General features: G+C 29.2%; 1 protein-coding gene across 3 annotated transcripts in view; it reads right to left on the reverse strand.

Moving 5' to 3' along the window:
* Positions 1-22401, reverse strand: part of LOC123290778 (myosin heavy chain 95F) — a 34708-nt gene that overhangs the window by 1524 nt on the left and 10783 nt on the right. The window contains exons 2-16 of one of the 3 annotated variants that reach the window (XM_044871101.1): positions 10110-10324; positions 9960-10033; positions 8993-9122; positions 8762-8926; positions 8437-8699; positions 7969-8381; positions 7752-7909; positions 7443-7607; positions 6956-7377; positions 6283-6715; positions 5969-6210; positions 4404-4624; positions 4115-4345; positions 1973-2020; positions 462-582 (exon numbers count right to left, since the gene is read on the reverse strand). In XM_044871101.1, coding sequence (XP_044727036.1) covers positions 462-582; positions 1973-2020; positions 4115-4345; positions 4404-4624; positions 5969-6210; positions 6283-6715; positions 6956-7377; positions 7443-7607; positions 7752-7909; positions 7969-8381; positions 8437-8699; positions 8762-8926; positions 8993-9122; positions 9960-10033; positions 10110-10290 — 3267 coding nt within the window. In that variant the 5' untranslated portion in view covers positions 10291-10324. Of the gene's footprint in view, positions 1-461; positions 583-1972; positions 2086-4114; positions 4346-4403; positions 4625-5968; positions 6211-6282; positions 6716-6955; positions 7378-7442; positions 7608-7751; positions 7910-7968; positions 8382-8436; positions 8700-8761; positions 8927-8992; positions 9123-9959; positions 10034-10109; positions 10325-22401 lie in introns of all 3 variants that reach the window. The other 2 variants (XM_044871103.1, XM_044871102.1) reach the window with 2 other exon arrangements.

A 22401-nucleotide genomic window follows, 5' to 3' on the forward strand; every position in this document is an offset into this window, starting at 1 on the left:
TATTTAACTAAATTTGATTCTTGCAAACGTCAAAAGAACCCGTTCTGTGAAACTTTTTCAAACTGCCCCAAATTGTTTTCAGATCGTCCTGATCATATAAACTTCCACGGCCACAAAATTAGCTAACGCGTAGTTTTCAAGGTACGGGCGATTAAAGCTACACACCAAATCGTGCGGGGTCCTTTCATAGTAAAAATAAACAGACGAATCTAGTTGACTTTTTTGTTATTGCATCTAATTTATCGAGTACGGAATCCTAAACTCGCATTTGAAACATATATAAGAACCCTCTCTATTAAATTGTCCTTTTCCTTAAAGCCTTTTCCAAACTGAGCCGATTTGGAAGTCAATCGACAATTTTTCGGGCACGGAACCCAAAATTCGCACTTGAAACATAGCTAAGAACACTCTCCGCTAACATTGCGATAAACCTTTTTGTAAACATACTTGTAAATACTTACTTCCAATAGTTCAATGTCACATGATGTATTAATTGTGTCACGTAATTCTGAATACTTCCATTTAGATAAATCGTATTTTTGTTTGCCTTGTATTGCCTGTTGATTGCGAACTGCTTCCGATCTATATAATCATAATTTTTTAAATAAAATTTTGGTTAAAATATTCAAAAATATTTTAAATAAGCAATGGATATTAATGTGTAATGAATCAATTCTTTATACGCTTAATGACGAAAATGATAATAAAATGAAATTACTATAACTAGTCATGGTGGATGAACTAACAAAGACGTGAATAAAAAACAAAAGCTATTTTTAATGACGAAAATGATAACAAAATAAAATTAGTATAACTATAAGCAGAATTCATGGTGGATGAATTAACAAACATATGAGTAAAAAACAAAGGCTATTAGCATTTTAGACAAATGAGCGGTTCATTATTAAATGCAAATAAAAACATTTCCTACTTTTGTACGGAACTAAGAAATTTATATAATCTTGTTGCATGTTTGAAAATTTTAATTAAAAGTTCAGTACAGTCCTAACAAATATTAAAATTATCTATAATTTCCATCTACTCTTAACGTTGTTCTGTTATGTAAACGTTTTTTTTATTTCGGATTTCAAAAAATATAGTTCTAATAAGGAAGTTTAAACCAATCATACCCATGAACAAAATGTTGGATATATTAAAGCAATTATTTTAATTCTGATCAGTTGTTCAGTCACACTTCCTTTCAGTATATATTCCTTTAATTCCTTATATTAATTTAATTTCAGTATATAATTCGACAATAGTACCGCAATTATAAGCCTAAGTTTAAAAAAAATAATAAAGTCTCTCCTGTCTTCAATTCGCGTCATTAAGAACCTATAGGTGATGATTGCAATACCCTGCCGGTTGAAAAGTCCATATACAACAAAATCCATAGTACACATAATCTATTTTGTATCATTAAAAAAAGTCCGCTTGAAAAAGATCCACTTACATTTTATATATTATGGTCTAAGATAACACCAAGAACATATATATTAAGGGCGTAAAACCAGAGTGGAGAGGGAAGGGCAGGAAAAAAGGCGCCTATCTGGGCGAGTCGGTAGTTGCGTACTTTGTACTGCGCATCAGGCTGTCTTTTGTTTTCAATTTTTTGTCTTTAGGTCATTATTTAAAATTTGGTTTATTATGATTCAGATTTGGTTAATTATGATTCAAAGACTTTACGAAAAAAAAAAACGTAAAAAATTGATTATCACATCATGGTCACACATTTTTAAAAAGTTAAAAAGTTATTTAATATTTTATTCATGCATTATTATAAAGGCAAACCATCGCCAGGATGAGGATATTAAATATATAATGTTAAATAAATTCTTCGTGCATTGTGAATACAGGAAAACATGCAATAATCTCTTAATAATTTTTCTCGTATGAATAGATTATAGTGTGTAAAAGTGTAATTAAAAGCCACAGATTATTTTGTTACTAAAAGAAGATAAATAGAATATACCTGTTGAATTTATAATTGTTCTGGAAACCGCATACATCCGAGCTGGCACTGTGGGTGCGCCATGGAAACAAGAAGCATAGACAAAAGACAACATTGGACCCAAGAAGCATTTCCTAGAAACATTGGTGACACCAGTGTATTCATTAAAAACAATTATTTGAGCGTGCCTAAATTTTGAATTTAATTTTTTGTTTGTTTTTAACGTTTGGTGTCACCACTGTTTCCAAACAATGGATCACTTAAATATAATACAAATTATCAATAATTATGTTTTGATAAGTACTTTGCTGTGTTGAAAAAGGAAAGTAACTATATACACAAAAAATAGGATATTGTTTCAAAAGGATTACTTGTTAATATATTTTCCCACCAAAAATGCTACATATAAAAATTAATTTTAAAACTAGGTTTAATCAAATTTTAAACCTAGGCTAAAACTAAATTTAATAATACCCGAATATTTTACTTGTGCTGTATCAGATACTTGCATCTAGATATAGATACATGGAAAAAATCCATATCTAGATTTAATTTATTCAAATAAACCTAGGTACAGAAATTATTAATTTTACTGGAATAATTTGTATAAAAAAATAGTAGGGTTATTTAAAAATATTAGTTATTTTTATTTCTAAAATTTATTTCGGAAAACATTAAGTTTTCTATGCAAAAAAGACTTAACATTTTTGGTAAGATAGCCCTGCATATCATTATAAGCTTACACATTTTTGAATTTAAAGTCATTTATCGTTCATAAATATACAATATTCTCTCCTACTATTAGTTGGCAATAAAAAATGGACCAATATTTTTAAGAATGTATGATTTTATTTGAAAATTTATTAGCAAGATAAATTTGTAGATCGAATCTTTTACAAAATTGCAAACCCTTACAAACAAGTGGGATAAGACAGCCTTAGAAGCTAGTGGTGCATTATGTAACCATATTTAAATGTGCCATATACAGGTGGGAGACAGTATTATACATTTGTAGCAGATAAATGAAAACTTCATCGTTCAATTTTTTACGAAAAATTTTCTGTGTATGAATATAAAAATATAGTATTGAGCCTTTTTCTGAAACACCTCTGAAAAATAGCACAAGATATCTTAGCCTAATTAAATGATTATTCTATTTGAATATAAAGTGATATTTCTAATTTATAACAATACTTCATAATAAATATTATAATCTTTCTTGGGAACTTGGACGATTAAGATAATCTAGATGTTATATTTCCAATTTTGCAACGTTATGGACTTCGAAAATATTTATTTGAAGAGGAATTTGAGTGAAATGATTTTCGATAAAGCGATGGAATGTGTTAATCTGACACACAAAATTGAGCTCGATTTATAGCAACCTTATTAATGTTGTAAGAACTTCTCTTAAACAATTTAAAAAACTATGTAATAAAATCACAGACTTTTAAATTAAAAATTTTTTTTTTTAAGAGAAGTTCTCACAACATTAATATGGTTGCTATAAATCGAGCTACTAGGTAGTGATTAATATTATATTATTTATTACGTTGGGTATGTCACTAAAAACAAATTATTATTTTTGTTCATCTTATTTAATTAATTGAAATAAAATTTTTAAGAAATTTAATTTTTAATAACAGTTATATGTATCAATTTGATTTCATTTTAAACACATTTTCCTTTCTTAAATTAGAATTAAATGTAATGAGTTTTTGTTCTTCAATTACCGTAGCTTACTTGACGAAGTTGGAAATAAAGGCCAACGAAAGGTTGCAAAATTTGAAATATAACATCAAGATTATTTTAATTGTCCAAGTTCCCAAGAATTATTGTAATATTTATTGTTTATAACATGGATGAGAATAATATATAATTAAAATCAGGGCTGTCACATTTGCTGAGAAACATTTAAAAGTAAACTTTTAATTTGGAATTACGGACAGATCAGAAACTATTATACTTTGCCAATTATATAATCCAATTATAATTTATATACACAAGTTCAATACTTTAACGATCTAATTATGGATGGCATTACTAAAATATAACTACATAAAATCAGAGAATTGGTAGCTTTTTTTCCAATAAAAGATACACTGGCTGTTGAAGATTAGATTTGTAATGTTCAATTTAAAAATACTTTAGACTTTAACATACCTGCGTATAGTGGGTGGAGAGTCTTCTAGTTGGCCATTACTTTCTTGCGCTAGTCGTAGCGCCAACTCCAGATCATGACGTTCTTGATCCAATTGTTGACGATAGTTACGCTCTTCCAGAGCTTCTTTCTCCAATTCAGCCTGTAGTAATGCAGCTGTCTTTTTATCTTCAATTTCTTGTCGACGTTTCTCTTCTTCTTCGATTTTTCGTCGTGCTTCCATTTCGGATTTTCTATAATATTAGAATATAATTAGTTGTTGTATACTTAGTTGTATATTTTTGAACTCACTTTTTGCGATTTTCTTCTTCTTCTCGTTGCTTACGTTCTTCTTCTTCTTTACGGCGCTTTTCAAGTTCCATTTGTTCTTGAATTTTTCTCAACCGTTCTTGTTCTTCTGCATTCTTTTGTTCAAGCATTCGTTTTTGTAATAAATTCATTTGATTATTTGTTAAATCTAATAATTGTTTATACAATGCCTCTACTTGACTGCCGGTTATTGAATCTTGTTTCTGAAAATGTATAAAAGCAATGTTAGTATGATTTTATCAAATTCCATGGATAAAGAGCTAACACACAAAGCTCCCACAGTAACAGTTAAGATAACAACGCCATATTTAACCAAAAATTAATCTATGATAAAATACATCCTTTTTTGTTTAAAAGTTTTCTTTTAGATAGTTCATAATTTAGGGTGTAATGATTAAACTTGACCAATCATATCGTATAACACGCTTTTGTGTGTTCTTATAACTCTTATCTCAGCAACTCTAACAATTCAGAACACTGAAATGCCTGGACAGAGTTAAAAGTTATAATTTACATTCAAAAAACTACTAGGATTTATTCAAAATACTAGAAGTCTGGATTAAGCGAAACTAGCTCTGATTAAATATATGACAATGTTTGATTTTTGACTAAAAATGACGCAAAATTGCCAACTTGCCATGAAGAGTACAATTATTTTTGAATTTTCTCTTATTACATACTAGAATAAACAAAGTATTGATAGTATTATTAGTGAAAAGATTCTCGAATAGATAATAGAAAAAATCGAAAGTCGATTGGCGCTTTATGCTTTTGTCTTTTTATTTACTTATCTGTGTTAAGTTACTTTTTTTTATCTTATTATTTACTGATATATAATTTAAATGAAAAATAAAAAAATCTAAATAAAATATATACTAATTACACAAAATTACATATTTGTTAATTATAAATATTTGAATTAAAATCCGTAATTAGAGTAATGGATTGCAAAAAGTTTTGGCAATGACCGCCATGTTTTATCCAAATGTATTTCTAGCGAAAATTTATATTTATATTCGGACTTATTCTTACAATGCGACCAATTCATCAATTTTTTTTTCAAACGATCATCGATTTCATTTGGTATCGAGGATTGCCAGATTGTGTTATTTTTCGAATTAGGCTTTTTTTATATGCCTGAGCAGTTACTTTAAAAAATGTTTGTGCTACAAAAATTTGCACACTATTGTAACATATTAATTATTGGTCGAAATTAAGGAGATGCTTTGAGTACTACGTTTGTCCCTTTTTTTATCACAAATGGGGCTACTTGATAGAAACTTTTCAATAAACTAGTCTGTCTACTTCTTTCCAAAAATTTAATTGCGAACCTTGGTTTGAATAAAAGCGTTTACTTTAATAGTGCTATTTTGATAAAGTCATTCACATTATCATTAAAAAATAATAATTAAAACTTTAATTTTTTTATTAATACTTCAAAATGTTTATAAAGTAGTATGATTTTGGTAAATAAAAAGACTAAGATAGGATCAGTTGTTAGTTATTTCTAGTTTTGTATAACTTTTTTATTTTTGTAAATCCCATACCTTAATTTTCATAATCGTCTCTTCAATACTTGATTGTATTTTATTAATATCTGACATAATTATATCTTTATCTTTCTTAATTTGCGAAGCAACTTCTTGCATTTGTTTCACTTGTGATTTCAAACTCTTAATTTTCTGTATTCCTTTAAAACGTGGCATATGTTTCTTTCGTACTAAATATCCTCGTATAGTCTTTTGTATAATAATAAGTGCTCTTCGGCGATAAAGTATCTTATTTTTTACTACAAAAACAATTAAAGATAAAATTGATAATCAATTTATAAAAATCATAAAACTATTTAGATTATACTTACATTTAATTACTGATAAGGCACAAAATTGTGATTTTAACCATCTAGATTTCACCAACCATTTTTTGACACGTTGAACAATTGCTTTCAAGTTTTCTGGATCTGATTTCATGATTGTATCAAATTCAGCAAATTTACCCGGCCGAAAGAATACTCGAGTAATACCAAACTTGAAATCTTTACTATTTAAATTTAAGCTATGTAACATGGCTTCACAAAATACTCTTGGTTCAAGTGTTAATAATTCCTTTGGCAAATATTGTTTGTACATTCCGTATAAATCGGCAAATGGTGCGCGTGATGGATATCCATGTGCCATTAAATCTAATACTGTGGTCATACCAGAACATTTCAATTGAGTTAAACTCAAACCACCTTCAAATTGATGACTAATCATCTTATTATTAGGTTTTACGCAACGAACAAAGTTTGTGCCCTGCGAAAAAATACCCTATTTATAACATCTATTAATAACATTTATATAATTTTTTGTAAAAGAGTAGCGATAATGCTATTTTACGACTCCGCTTCTAATATGTATTCCGAAAAGAAACTTTTTTTATAACAAATACATTATAAAATGAACAAAATTTTTTTAATAATTTGGACACATTCAATTTAATATTAATACGGAAGAAAATTGGACTTTATCGCTACTTATTTTGTATGAACATACTGTACTCTTCAGTTTATCCATCAATTCACTTAATTGACTTTTAAATTTTGATCCAACACTAATAAATGTTAATTTTCCTTTTTGTAACGATGAATTTGATGATTGAAACAGACTTTTTAATAGTCGATGTCCACTTTCTTGTACCAGCCCTTCAAGTGATGCATGTAAGGCATCATTATTTTTCTCAATGAATTGATTAGTTTGATAACATACACCACCAGCAAAATGACGTATAAGAAAACCTTCATCATCACGTATTGTTCGATGTAATTTTAATCGGGAAGCTCTTGGAAGTGCTAATCTAAAATGTTTAGGCCAATGATTATGTACTTCGGCTGTAAAATGTGTAAAACTCGGCTTTGGTAATTTAGACTCCTCGTCGAGGATACTAAATATGCCCGTTCCTTTGCATTCAATTAAATCTGAAATTGAAAATTGAATTTTTTTAAACTGAAATTGTTTACATTGTTGACCAAATTTCACTTACCAATACAATCTTGATTATCTGTAAATTTAATTTCGGGGACATTTAAACCCTCTTTTTTATACAAATCTTGTTCATGCTTTAGTATTCGTTCATTAAAAAATTGTTGCAATTTTTCGTTACAATAATTTATACAAAATTGTTCGAAACTATTAACGGTGAAATACTCTAAAACAGAAATCGAATTTTAACTAATTTTTCCCCTAAGAACTACTTTAACTAAGAGTATGAAGCATGCCCATGAAATTTATAGGAAAATTCGCTTATAACAGCTACGAAAAATCTTGAAATATATTAAGAATTAATAATTACCGAAACCAGCAATATCTAGAACACCTATATAATAGCTAGAAGCCTGGAATGGTATACTTTTATTGATACATTGTACAATATGATCGAATAATTTACTATAAATAGCTTTAGCTAAAGCATCTCTAGCATTATTGGCTTCATAAACTTTTAACGGAACCCTGAAATCAAAACAAACGTTAAACAAAAAGTTATTAAACAAATAAGAAAAAAAGCTTACATGATGACAGTTCCTTTAACACCACCGCGACTACTTTGCATAACACGTGATACTAGAGCTTGGCGTAATTCCATTGAATCAATTCCTAATAAACGTGAAGCAATTATTAATGACTTTTCTGAATTTGCTGTAACACGTGATCCTCCTTTTGCATCTTCTGGATTTTCTTCAAATGCTACATTCCCTAAATGTAGTACAGCAGCCACAAGACAGTAAATTTCCAAGCGTCCATTTTCGTCTAGACCCCCTAATCGTGATAAAGCTTGATCTAATTGTACAAAATCTTCTACATCATCCAATAAAGGATCTTTTAAATTTCCAGTAGATATATGCGTTTTACTTTTTTGTGACATATTTAATTTTTTCTCAGACGCTGCAGTTGTAAAATATTGTGTACATCCATTTTTCAAATACTAAAATATTAAAACAGTTACAATTTTATTTCGATTTAATTTATTTGAAACGTACTTGATAATCATCGGGTTTTGTAAGTTGTAACTTTGATCGTAAGCTCTCTGGGGCACCAGCGCATAACATATAAAATACATGATAATTCCTTTCTTCGGCACTTTGCGTACAAATTCGTGACTTTTCTAATAAATAATGTGAGATATATCCACCAACAACTTGATATTTGCTATTAAAATGCACTTCCATAAATTTTCCAAAACGTGAACTGTTATTATTACGTGTTGTTTTTGCATTCCCGAAAGCTTCCAATATTGGATTAGCTACAAATAGATGGTATTAATGTTACTTAATGACTTATCAATTTTACAAAATTTATTCATACCATCTAAAATTTTTTGTTCAATAGGACCAGCTGTTGACCCAAATAAGTCACATAAATATTTTAAAATATATTTAGTCGATTCAGTTTTTCCAGCACCAGATTCACCAGAAACAATTATCGATTGTGATTGTTTCAGTACTTTCATATCACGAAATGATTTATCCGCTAAAATAATTAAAACAAAATAATTTTTAGCTCATGGATTATTATTTTAACAAATTTTATTTTTACCTATAGCAAATACATGTGGAGGCATTTGGCCGATTGACTTTCCTTGGTATGATTTTATTGTCTTCGGTGAATAAAGATTAGGAATTTCCATATAAGGATTCACAGCAATTAAAATATTAGCTACATATGTCTGCAAATAAAATTCAAATTATTTATAACATAAAGAATAAATACTCATCTCCAAGTTAAAGATAATTCATTTAATTGGGTTTTAAATAATTTTTAGTCAACTTTCTAGTGTAAGTAAAAGTTTGACTTATTTTATCCCCTCACATATCCTTTTTTGAAGGGTAGGAGCAAATTTTATCTTATTATTTTATTTTTCATATTTTTATAAACTCTATCATGACAAAAACCATCGTAACTATGCCAGTCAAATTATTTCTAAGATGATATCATTCCGAGCAAGAACGTATATAATAAGGACGTAAAACTCAAGTGGAGAAAGTAGCAGGAAAAAAGGCGCCTATTTGGGCAAGGTCCAGTCCTCCTGGTTGTTGCGTACTTCGTACTGCGCATCCGGTTGTGTTTTGTTTTCAATTTTTTGTTTTTTTTCAATCAATTGTAAGTGATTGAAAACATGTTTTTTTAAGAGCGCTTATAGCTCGGCATAGGAAGTTTCATGTCCTTATTAAATGCGTTCTTGGTTACGGACTTTATAATTTACGGTTTAAGCTAATAAATCCCAAATTATAAAGTAAATAAATGATAGTAAATGTCATTTGCGCATGTTCAGTCAGTTTAGTCTAATGGCATTTGGATATTTTTAAAACAGCGTGGAATATACCTAAAGTGGAGTGTTTATAGACCAAAAAAATTTTCCGAAACTGTCTCAATATAATTTGTGATTGCAAACATACGAATAATTGGAAGAAATTGATATGATATACTTATTAAATTTCTTAGCTATGCTTGGAGATAAAATATTATCAACTTATTAAATGCCGCATATGTAAAATTAACTTACATAAATTTTATCTTTATTATATCTTGTTCGAATATTATTCAATAATGTTGCTTCATTTAAAAACATCATTTCACCTGTTAAAAAAAATATATATTTATTATATATGAAATATTAATTTAGATCAAAAATTATAATAATATTTGGCCTTACAATTATCATCAACATCTGTGGTATATTCACCAGCTGGATAAATATCATCAAAGGAACATGTCCGCTTTTGAAATTTTTTATCCAAAGGTACAACTTCAACTTCATCGGGTAAAATTTCATGTATGATACCTTGAATATACCCTTCATTGGGATCACGCACCCAAACTTGTTGTTTCTCCATTCTGCTTGCGTTTTATTGGAACTTGATTTTTCAACTATACGGAAATGAAAAAAAGTATTTTAGTTTGCAGTTACTCTTGTTGCAATTATACGCTTCATGGTTCAAGGATTTATAAACCCTAGCATAATATACATACAGCATCCATAATATTCATAAAGGTGAATGCACTGTTTGTGTACTTAACAACAAACCCATCCCACTTATTTTAAATAATATTAAAATTATTATAAAATAAATGGTAGATGCAAATATAGAAAAAGATTGTAGCAAAGAGTAATGTGATTATATTAATTGAAAATAATATTAGCAATATTTCTTGAGTTGGCTTTTAAAGGTATATATAAGAAAATGAGAACAACGCAGAAGAGCGCGGTTACGCTCTCTAAATAATCGTATGTTCGTGGTTTATAACTATCATTTGTTAACAAATGAATTCAATACTAGTATCACGAAAAACAAAACATTTAAATTTCACTTACATAGAAGAATAAACACTATTTGCCCTATGTAATATGTATCTATTTATTTATCTAACCTATTATAATATTGTCGCCATATTAATAATACTGTTTTGGACGTTAAGGGTTAGATTTTGTACTTGTTTTTAAATGATAAACAACGGTTTTTATTTCAATTGAAATAAATTTCAATTAAATATTAAAGATAGAGAGTAATTATTATTGTACGAAATAAAAACCGTTAGATGTATTTTATCTGCAAAAATACGAGACCACCTGACGTTTCATGGTTATTATATAACTTGTATAACTGTACTGCCTTTTTGCCTGTTTAATAACAACAGCATGGCTTGTTTGTTACCTCTATATACAACTTACAACGTAATATTATTATGTAATTTATAGGTAAGTTGTCTCTTTATTTTAGAGCATGGTTAGAAATAAAAAAATTCCTTGATAACTCCAAGGGTATACTACGAACATTATTCTAGGGCGATTATTCTATGGTTGCAAATTAAGAATTGTTGTGCTACATAAGAAGCGTGGGGTGAAAATTAAACAGGAGCCATAATGGTTTATTTGTTGTGTCATGGATAGCAACTAACTTAGTTTGTTAGTTGCCATTTATGACACTATGATAAGGAAATTTAACCTTTGTGTGGTTTGATGTGACCTAATGCCAGCGTTTTACGTTTCAATAGAAATTGGTTCTTAGCCACATATTTCAAAAATTTACTAAGGCAAGGTTCATAAACCACGTGGCACGGTCAAAAGCTACATGTGGGGGGGAGGGTGGTTGCAATGAAGTAAATCTATGTAATTTCTTTGATACATTTTCTTTTCATAATTTCATAATTTTCTTTGCACAATGACAATAATTTGAAATTTAAGTTGCGATATACGGAAATTTAATTTCAAAAGAGTTATACACGGTGTTCTGTTATTGACTGCAGATCGTGGGCCTACAGAATAAGCTCATAAATACGATGGAAAAAGTTTTTACCAATTTTGAATCTGAGCCCTAATTTGGGCGCTACAGGTATGATAAAAATTGATAAATTTGTTCATTCACTGAATATCATTCAATAACCAGCAGCCAATGATAATCAGTAGATATTAGTAAATGTAATGATTGATATTCAGTGAATGAACAAATTTATCAATTTTTGTCATACCTGTAGCGCCCAAATTAGGGCTCAGATTCAAAATTGGTAAAAACTTTTTCCATCGTCTTTATGAGCTTATTCTGTAGGCCCACGATATGCAGTCAATAACAGAACAACGTGTCTATTCTTACAATTCAGGAGCAGGTATTAACAAAAAAAATTTTTTTTTAAGTTTGTTAACAAATAATAAAAAACTGTGTTACGCAGTTTATGGATGCTCTCCAACTACTAATGTGTATACACGTAATATTATTGCAATATACACACATTTGGATTTATATTCAGTTGGGTTGTGTGTGAGTCTTTCGTTAAAGACTTAACAACCGAGATTCGAATTCGATTCACTATCAGATTAGCCTGCAGACATGAAATGTCAGCTTCAATCGATCCGCTGAGTCAATCAAACTGGAAAGCTTTTTTTTTACGTAAGTTATATTAGAGGTTAGTTTTATTAGGTAGTAACATATTGGCTGCGTTTGGCAGAAAAAAGCGTTTGAAAGCGCTTACTAGCGCTGAAAAACAACCTGTACAGTTTTCTTCCAGGACATGTTTGCTAACTTCAGTTGCGTTGACACAATCCGCCATTTTGCTTATTTATTTTGCAAACATTTATTTAAATAATAGCTTTATACTCCTTAAGTTGCTTGTAAAATTATATAATTAGTATATTTGTACATTATTTAATATATTATTCATTATTGGTAAATTTTTAATATGAATAATTTACAAACATATATTTAAATTAGGTTAGGTTCCCCGGTTAAAGCTAACTTAGCGTCCTAGAGGAAAATAGCTATTTACTATTTGACAGCGCTTACCGTTTAACAATCGCCATTTTGCTTACAAACGTTTACTAGTGCTTTTTTCCGCCAAACGCGGCCATTGGGTGCGTTTAGCAGAAAAAAGCGCTAGGAAGCGCTTGTAAGCAAAATGGCGATTGTTAAGCGGTAAGCGCTGTCAAATAGTAAATAGCTATATTCCTCTAGGACGCTAAGTTAGCTTTAACCCGGGAACCCAACCTAATTTAAATATATGTTTGTAAATTATTCATATTAAAAAATTACCAATAATGAATAATATATTAAATAATGTTGTGAATGATGAAGAAGAGATGGAAGATACTGCTATTGTTAACATGTCCTGGCCGAAAACTGTACAGTTTGTTTTTCAGCGCTAGTAAGCGCTCTCAAGCGCTTTTTTCTGCCAAACGCACCCATTGTTTCATATTTTTCCATTAATTTTCACAAATTTGAATGAAATATTTCATGAATTTGTCTGTTTAGAAGGAGAGAGTTAAACTGAGATTAATCATCTAGGAAAACACACTTTGTAAAATTTCATCATGGTAGAGTAGCCTTCATAAAAGTATTCACGTAAAATAAACACGTAAAATAAATATGTAATAAAGTATAATAATGTCAGATATTCTATTGTTTGGGGTTAATTGAAGTTTCCTTTGTCTATATACAACCCAAGGAAAAAAGACCAATAAGGTCAAATTACATGCTCTCTGACATGTGTCAAAACGAAGGCGGTTTCTCGAGATACTATTATTTACGATACATTTTTTCATTTTAGCTGCTAACTAAAATCGAAGCCCACGAAAACATACAACAAACTTATTTTTCTTAAAAACAGATGGCGCTGACTATTGAAATGTTGGTGTTTTTTTGAAAACACCTGTTAAATGTTTATTATTAATTTTTGTTTATTATACTAATGCATAGAGGCGGTGTGAGTGTTTCACACTAGATTTTTGTGTGTAAAACGTTCGTTCGTTGAAGTTTATTAAAGTAGGTATCTATGTATGTAATAAGGTTTCATCTTCTTTATATACTGAATAAATCAATAAAATGATTCTTAGGAAACTAATTTGTTTTGTGTCATTTGGCTATTGCACAGTGGTGTCTTATAAAATGATTCTTGTTTTATTAATATAATCGAATTATCTTTTACCATAGTTCACTTTATATTAGGCGGGTATTTATGTATATAGAGTGGACATAACATTGGGAAATGGCTAAAAATCTTGATATATTAAGAAAATAAATTCAGGTTCAAAATTATTGTTTAATTCGAAATCATTTCATGCATATGTCCATGAGTGTTCAAGAAAAAGGAATACGTTTGAATATCTCGAAAAATAGATTTCGAATCTTGATATTGTTCTAGAAATAAACAATGACAAAACCAATTTTGTGATAGTCTTTACACATTTCGAGATATTTAGAATAAACTACTTGTATCTTAATTCATTTCATAGTAATAGTAGTACGACTCTACAAGTAATGTTCAGAAGTTATTTAACACTTAAAACTAAGGTTAAGAAAAACAGAAATGAACAAAGCAACGAATGAGGGAGGAAATTGCTATTAATATAAAAATCTAAATAAAATTGAAAGACGGAGCTCTTAGGGTATAAAAAGAAGGGGGCGAAATGTTTTTCGGCTATTTTAAACCTAGTAAGAACTCATTATGAATTGATACAAACTTAAAAACCAGGCAGTGGAAATAGTATTTGCTCTAAGTTTAAGCTTTCAAACTATTTTTCACTACTGTGAGTGGTTCATTCAGATTCTCCATCTCTACAGGACGAACTTAAATCGAACCTGAATTATATTTAGCAACTTTGCTATGAAAAACTGCTGTATGTGTATTAATTACTATTTGTTGCTATATTCGAGAACTTTCCAAATTTTTTCATACACTCTATATAGCCACTAATGTTGATTGAAATTAATTATCTTTGGAAAATTTTTATTGCATGATAAAATATCATGTTTGATATGCCTATCTATTTATTTATAGCAGATACCTGCTAACGTAAATATATACTCAAATTGACATACATTTCATAATATTGCTTTTAGTTGAATTTTTCGGATATATATGCAGAGTTACATTTTATTGATCAAACTTTAAGGAAACCGGCCGGTAAATGTTGATATTTTTACTCGTATGCAGGGTGTCGCATCAACCGTACCTGCAACGATATAATTTGCACAGAAATATTATAGTAAAAATAAATTTGATAAAACATTCCAAAAAAGAATTCTAGAAAAAAAAAGGTATACTTATTTTCACTCACAGACCGAATATAAGAAATATTCATAAAATACGTCCAAATAGATGGAGAGAGGGGGTACTGCTTAACATAATGAAATTTTACATGAGAAGAGAGGGGCTTGAAGAAAACGTAACGTTCGTAGTACGTTGACAATTTTACTTTAATTTTAGTCTTAGCTTGTTCGTTTTTTGACGAAACAATAATCATTAGACGCATTATTTTTCATCCAAAATTATATAATCTTATCGATCAAACCACATAACCCCCAACCCCTTCCCCCAAGATTTTTATTCTTTGAGATGCATTAATGATTGATTGTAGAGTACAAAATTATGCCAAGCATGGAAAATTAATATTTTGAAAAGACCAGCGTAAAATTATTGTTAGATATATCCTTGTGTCTCAAATCGTCAAAATTTTGTTTACAAATTGAAGAGTCAATTTAAACCAAAAGAAACTAGAATATGCGATTCGATTTGTAATTTCGGAAAACTCAATTGTAGGTTGAATGTTCCCAACTTACATATTAATACACCCTAAACCAAAGAGTTTATATACATAGAGAACGCGAGGAATCTGCTGGCCTGTAAGTGGATGCGATATGACGAATGAGAGAGGAGATTGCCAGTGAGTTCCCCTGTGTCCTTGTGCATAAAGATTTTATGTCTGCTATTATATTTGTTTTGTACAAAGAGGTTATATACAGTTTTGTATTATTTTTTCTGGAAAATGAAAAAGTGTTTAATATGCAGATTTGCATATTATCCAATATGTGGCCGCAGTTTTCACAAGTCAGTAATAAAATAATACCTGTTGACACATTTGAAATAATACCTGTAAACAATATGTAGCCAATGACATATAGATTAGACAAGGACACAGAGGAATTCACTGGCAGTCTTCTCTCTCATTCATCATATCGCAAGTGTTGGACCCTGGCTTTCTCTAGTTGTATAAACTTTTTACTCCAAACATTAATGAATATGCTTAAAGAAAAAAAATTTTGAAGGTTAGGTTGATATCAAAATTATGTTAGTAGTTGTCGGTGTTCTATTAAAATTTATTATTTACCGGGTTATTCCCAAAAAATAAAATTAATTTGAAAAGTTTTACCGTTTATTCTAGTTATGTAAACAGCAAACATTGTTTTTGATTGCTTCCATGAATTGACGTAATCTTGTCTTACTTGTTGCGACTTGCGGAATAAGCAATTGTAAATGTAAGACCAAATGATTAATTTCATTGTTCTCGAATTCATATTGCGAAATCGAAATATATTGATATTTGAATAGATTTTGTTTTATATTGCAATGAGAGAATATATCGATCATTCGCATTTGTTTCTATCACTTTACTATGAACGTCCTTGGTTATATTAAACATATTCATACATTGTGTTATATTTAAATTATTTAAGTCACTTATATAATTAAGTAATATTAATTGAAAAAAATATAAATATATTTTATATGGCGATACAGAGTGGCAATCTCAATTAAATATAAATATTAGAACAAGAGTTAAGAGAATCATTTATTTTTCAGGCAAAGTCAGATTAGGTTAGATTATAGTGGCTGTGTTATGAGCCACATTTAGAACATTGGGTTCATTGAGATATCTAAATAGTAACTGACTCAACTTCGTCTTCCATTCCTTGAAACATTTGCAGCCCTTCAATAACAGTAAAAAAGATTTGACGTCAATATAATTAAATTTTGAAGGATTGTTAAGTACAGGAGGACTCATATGGACCAATCTTCTCACAGCAAGAGCTGGATTGTGATAGTGAATATGAGTAAACTATCTTTTTTGCTACTCATTGTAGCGGTTCTTGCAATAGCCGGGACGAGATGGTAGGCTCACAAACCCAACAAGTTTACCTCTTGTATTTAGCCAGTATCTTGAAACAGCTGTAACGGTATTACCTATAGAAACCCTAGAAAGAAAATTAGTATCTACAAAAACGCCTCCAATTGTACTCTGTCATAAGATCGTTCCTTTCTTCTCTTAATATTGGCCAATCTTATTTAAATATGTTCAGACGAAGTTCACAATTCTAGATATTTATTGATATTTGTGTTCGACAGCTCTGCGTTTTTTCTGGCAAGTAGAACTTTCTGGAATATCATCTACACAAGATGTACATTGACATTAGAGTAGACATAGCATAGGGATTTGATCGCCGTATCATGATGATACCGTTACACGTTGATGTTCCGCTCAGTCTATTAAAATACCTCGTCATAATGGCCTTGAATTTATGTTTGACACATACTGCAGTGTCCAGAGAGTCGGCGTGATAACCTTAAATCTAGATTTTCAAAGTATACTCCACACTCTACTCTCAAGTCTACATCCGCCAATATTAAAAACTAGTGCCCTTTGTTCTTCACCTTGAATCTATTCTTGCTTGGAATATAATCTTATCGATAACTGCTTCTCAAAACTGAGAAAGGAGATACAATACATAATGCATTTATGTCAAAGGTGAGACTAGATTAAACTTGTAAATGTATATTTTATTTAGAAAATGTAGTTTTTATGGTTTCTGACTAATATTTCGTACTACACTATCTTTACTTAAGGTATAAAATATATGTATACACTTTAATTTTAAAACAAACTTAAGTAAATTATGGTGGACACACTATATACAAGATACAACTTACCATATGTGCAATGGATGATTCATTTTCAAGGTCTAGGTTTAATAAGTTATTATTATTATTATTAAAGAGGTGATTATTAGTGTGGGATGGATGGATAGATAAATTGTATAACTAAATACGTAGCACAATTTTATTTATTACTTATCTATCAAATCTATTTTCTATTGGTAAGAAATTCAATAAGGTATTTACCTTTTTTAAATGGCCAAACAATTTTTAAATGGCAATATGCTATTTCAAGCAATGGTCAGTAGAAGAGAAGAAGAAATTGACTGACAGACGATCAACTCATAGCTTAAAACGTTAGACCTAGAAGGATAAAATTTTGCACGAAAGTTCCTTAAATGACTTAAGTGAACCCCAAGAAGAGATTTTGGAATTTGGAAGGTTTTTTATAACTTCGTGTGGCTAACAATATCTACAAATTCTAATTATTCTTCTCACAAGCGATATGTAAGGAATGCTTCCTTATAAATCGAAAATCTGAAACTATATTTTATCATTGTACGAAACAATGGTTATAAAGCCAAATACTTAAAGTTCAAAGTGGGACAAAAAGTCTAAGACAATACCATTAAAGAAGGAAATTTGAATTATTTTCAAAGATTTCTAAAAGAAAACTAGCATAATAGATGTTTTTACAAGATCAAATATCTTAGAAAGATTATTTGACACAGAAATATTAATAGTTACGGTTCTATCTAAATTTTCTATCCATCTAAAATATTTACTGAATTTATTCTTTCCCCATAACAATGAATTTAAACAAAAAAATTAGAATTCCGTGTCAAAAATTAAAACGAAACGAAATCGTGAACGAATGCAGGGATAAATGATGGCAAATGAAGTGAAGTTTATAACGCAATAGTCTTTGTATTTAAAATTATAATTGCCCAGCGAAGCGTGTGGGTAACTGCGAGTGTCTCTACAAATATTAGCTTTACAGAAAAATGATCTAATGATAAATTTTATTTTCAATAATTTTTGCGTATTCAAATTTCATACTTCATATTTCATATTTCATATTTCATAATATGTTTTCTGGTAGATTACAATTTCCTGAACAGAGTGATATAAATTTTGATATATTTAGATTAGAAAATTTTGTGAAAAATCTCTTAGTTGACTTTTTTTGTCTAGTTCTTAACATTGGTTTTATGAAAAAACCAACTGTAATTCATACATAAATACAATTATCTGTACAAAACAAAAACAAAAAGATAGTAAGAAAAATCTAACCGATTGTATCTTAAAATGTGAAAAGCATTTTTGCAATTCTTAAATATATAGAATACGTTAAAAATTGCGATTTACTTCGTTAAAAATAATGATAATTTGGTATTATCTCGTTAATGATATGCAGTGTTATTTATCACATCAGAAGACAATCAATATTGTAACAAAAACAATTAAAAAGAAATTCTATTAATAGAATTTAATATTAAAGAATGTCTGCTATGGTTATTAAAACATGATGTTATCCATGAATCTTTCTTTCAACACAGTATTATTAACATGCAGGATGTATCTCTCATTCCATTAACTTAAGGAAATGCACATATGGGATTGAATATTCTACATAAAAAACATCTAATCAGGTATTTAGAATTACTCTCAAAAATTTCAATTGAGATAGTTACTAACGTTTAACGAAATTCTATATTTCGAAATCTATCGAAATTATTTATAAAGATATAACTTTTCTACAAAAACACAAAAGTCCTTGATTTTCTAGCTTTAGAGTTATATTCTCCTATTATTAGGATTAATAGACATTTCCAGTAAATTTTTCGATGTACCAAAAACACGTCGAATTGATTGTAGAGACCAAAAAAATGATTCGTATGTAAAGAAATGCATTTCTTTAATTAATTACCCCAGCGCTCACTTGACCGCGGGTTGGTATGTTCGTATGTTAATTGTTGTTACTATAGATTTTGTATAAATAGCTTTTGTATAAATCATAATAAAAACTAGATATAGTTTGATAACTCGAGAGGGAATAAATGTCATTGTGAGAATTGACATTATTGTCGTTTCTCTATTTTCAGAGCAACACAAGTGTTTATTCAAAAACTGTCATTTATTTCCAAGATTCACATTATAAAACGACAATTTCGTCAAGAAAAAAATAGATAAACAAGAAGAAAGAAATATATTTATATATATACATTAAAACAATGGAAAAATTACAATTCACTTTCAAGCTTTTACCGAGCTCAGATAATAAGTCAAATATTATATGTGTAACTTCAATTGCGACTCCAGATGGGCGGAATTTCGAAGTGCCTGATGACTTAAAACCAGCAAAAAATCACACTTATGTTAATGCAACAAATACTTTTGAGAAAGTCAAAAACTCTTTAAAAAGAAGAAATCAATACAGAAAGGTATGGATTGCATTAGATGAAAATTTAAGGAGTACCTATTTAGATGATGAAGAAAATATTCAATTTGGAAATACCTACTTGGAAGAGACAATCATAGAAAATTCAGTGCAAAACATTTCAACCAATAATGGTGGTGATAATGAAAGCAAATTAAAAAATTTAGCTAAAGTAGCTGAGAGATTCACAATTAATAAATTTTCTAACAGAACATCAAACGCCTCACAGTGGTTGAAGGAGTTTGAACAAGAATGCACAAGGTTTGGTATAAATCAAGAAGAAAAAAAAATAGAAATCTTGAAGTTCTTATTAGAAAAACAATGTCACGATTGGTATAGCAGCATGCTAATAAAATATACCGTAGAGTCCAATTGGAACACATGGACTGCAAAATTTCTTGAAACTTATGAAATTAAAGGTTGGTCACAAGTTAAATATGCCTTTAATTTTAGATACCAGACGGGCCCAATATTAGAATATGCAACAAAGAAGGAGAGGTTGATTCTTGAAGTGAATAGAAACATAGATGATTCTACAATGATATACTTAATAGTAATGGGATTACCGGACAATATTATGAATAAAATAAAAAAAGAATCACTAAAGACAACCACAGATTTATTTAAAGAGATTAGCCAGTATGAGTTCTTAGCAAGGAAGAAGGAAAAAGAGAAACAAAAAACAACAAAATCAGATTATAAAGAACCAGGTCAGAGAACTCCGTGCTCTATATGCAATAGATTAAAAAAAGGAGTACGTTATCACCCAGAGAATAAATGTTACTACAAAGAAAATGATTATACAAAAAGAGTTCAAACAGTAAACAATGCTATTGATGCAGAATTAATTGAAGAAGAACAAAAAAACGAATAATGCCATTAATTGCAGTCAAACTACTAATTAATGATATAACAGAGGTGCTAGGAGTATATGATTCAGGTGCCAATATTTCATTAATTAATTCAAAATTATTAAAAATAAAAGAAAATAAAAATAATAATAATCAGATTAATTTAAAGACAATTAATGGTAATCAAAAAACTTGTGGTTTGACTAAATTAAAAATTAAAATATTTAACATAGAAAAATTAGTTTGTTGTCATATTATTGATAATGAAGATTTCAAATACGATTTTTTAATCGGATTAGATTTAATAAAAGAGTTTCATTTAACTCAAGATGAAAACCTTGAAATAAAACAAGGAAGAGAAAAAGATGATGTAAAGAAAATTGATAATAAAGATATTACATCAAATTTTGAGAAAATAGAAAAAGAGTGTTTTAAAAAAAGTTCAGTGAACTTTAACGAGCACATAGAAAATACAGAATATAATATTGACAAAAATTTATCAGAAGATGAAGAAAGAGAAATAAAACTTCTAATCGATAAAAATAAAAGTTTGTTTGCAAAAGATAAATATGATATAGGCACAGTAAAAGAATACGAAGCCAGAATTGACCTAACGGTAGAAAAATATTGCAGCAAAAGACCCTACAGATGTTCGATTGAAGATAGAAAAGAAATTGAAACACAGATATCAAGATTGCTAGAGAGAGGACTAATAGAAGAATCGTACAGTCCATTTGCGGCTCCGGTAACACTAGCAGAAAAAAAAGGTGAAGGTAAAACAAGAATGTGCATAGATTTCAGGGATTTAAATAAAATAATTGTTCCTCAAGCACAACCGTTTCCGATAATAGAAGATCTTATGGTAAAGACAAGAAATTGCAAATATTTCTCAAGTTTAGACATAAACTCTGCTTTTTGGTCTATACCATTACGAGTTGGGGATAAAAAAAAAACGGGATTTGTGACTCAAGAAGGACATTATCAATGGACAGTGATGCCATTCGGTCTAAAGACTTCTCCAGCTATCTTCCAAAGGATACTAAGTAATATTTTAAGGAAATACAAGCTGACAGAATTTGCAGTTAACTATATAGACGATATTTTGGTGTTTTCAAAATCCTTTAATGACCATAAGCAACATTTAGAGAAATTGTTTAATGCAATTAAAATAGAAGGGTTTAGACTAAAATTCGTAAAATGCCATTTTGCAGCAAGCTGGGCAAAATATCTTGGTCACATAATAGAAAATAATACAGTAAGACCATTAAAAGATAACCTAATAGCGATAAAGAATTTTCCAATACCAAAAACGCAAAAAAATGTAAGACAATTTTTGGGGAAAATAAATTTCTACAACAAATACATACCGAAGAGCGCAATTCTTCTGGATCCATTGCATAATTTATTAAGGAAAAACATAAAATTTATCTGGTCAGATAAATGTCAAGAAACATTTGATAAGGTAAAGGAAATGTTATGCTCGCAACCAATTGTGGAAATCTTTGATAATGAAC

Source organism: Chrysoperla carnea, chromosome 1, assembly GCF_905475395.1.
Source record: "Chrysoperla carnea chromosome 1, inChrCarn1.1, whole genome shotgun sequence".
Taxonomy (NCBI): Eukaryota; Metazoa; Arthropoda; class Insecta; order Neuroptera; family Chrysopidae; genus Chrysoperla; species Chrysoperla carnea.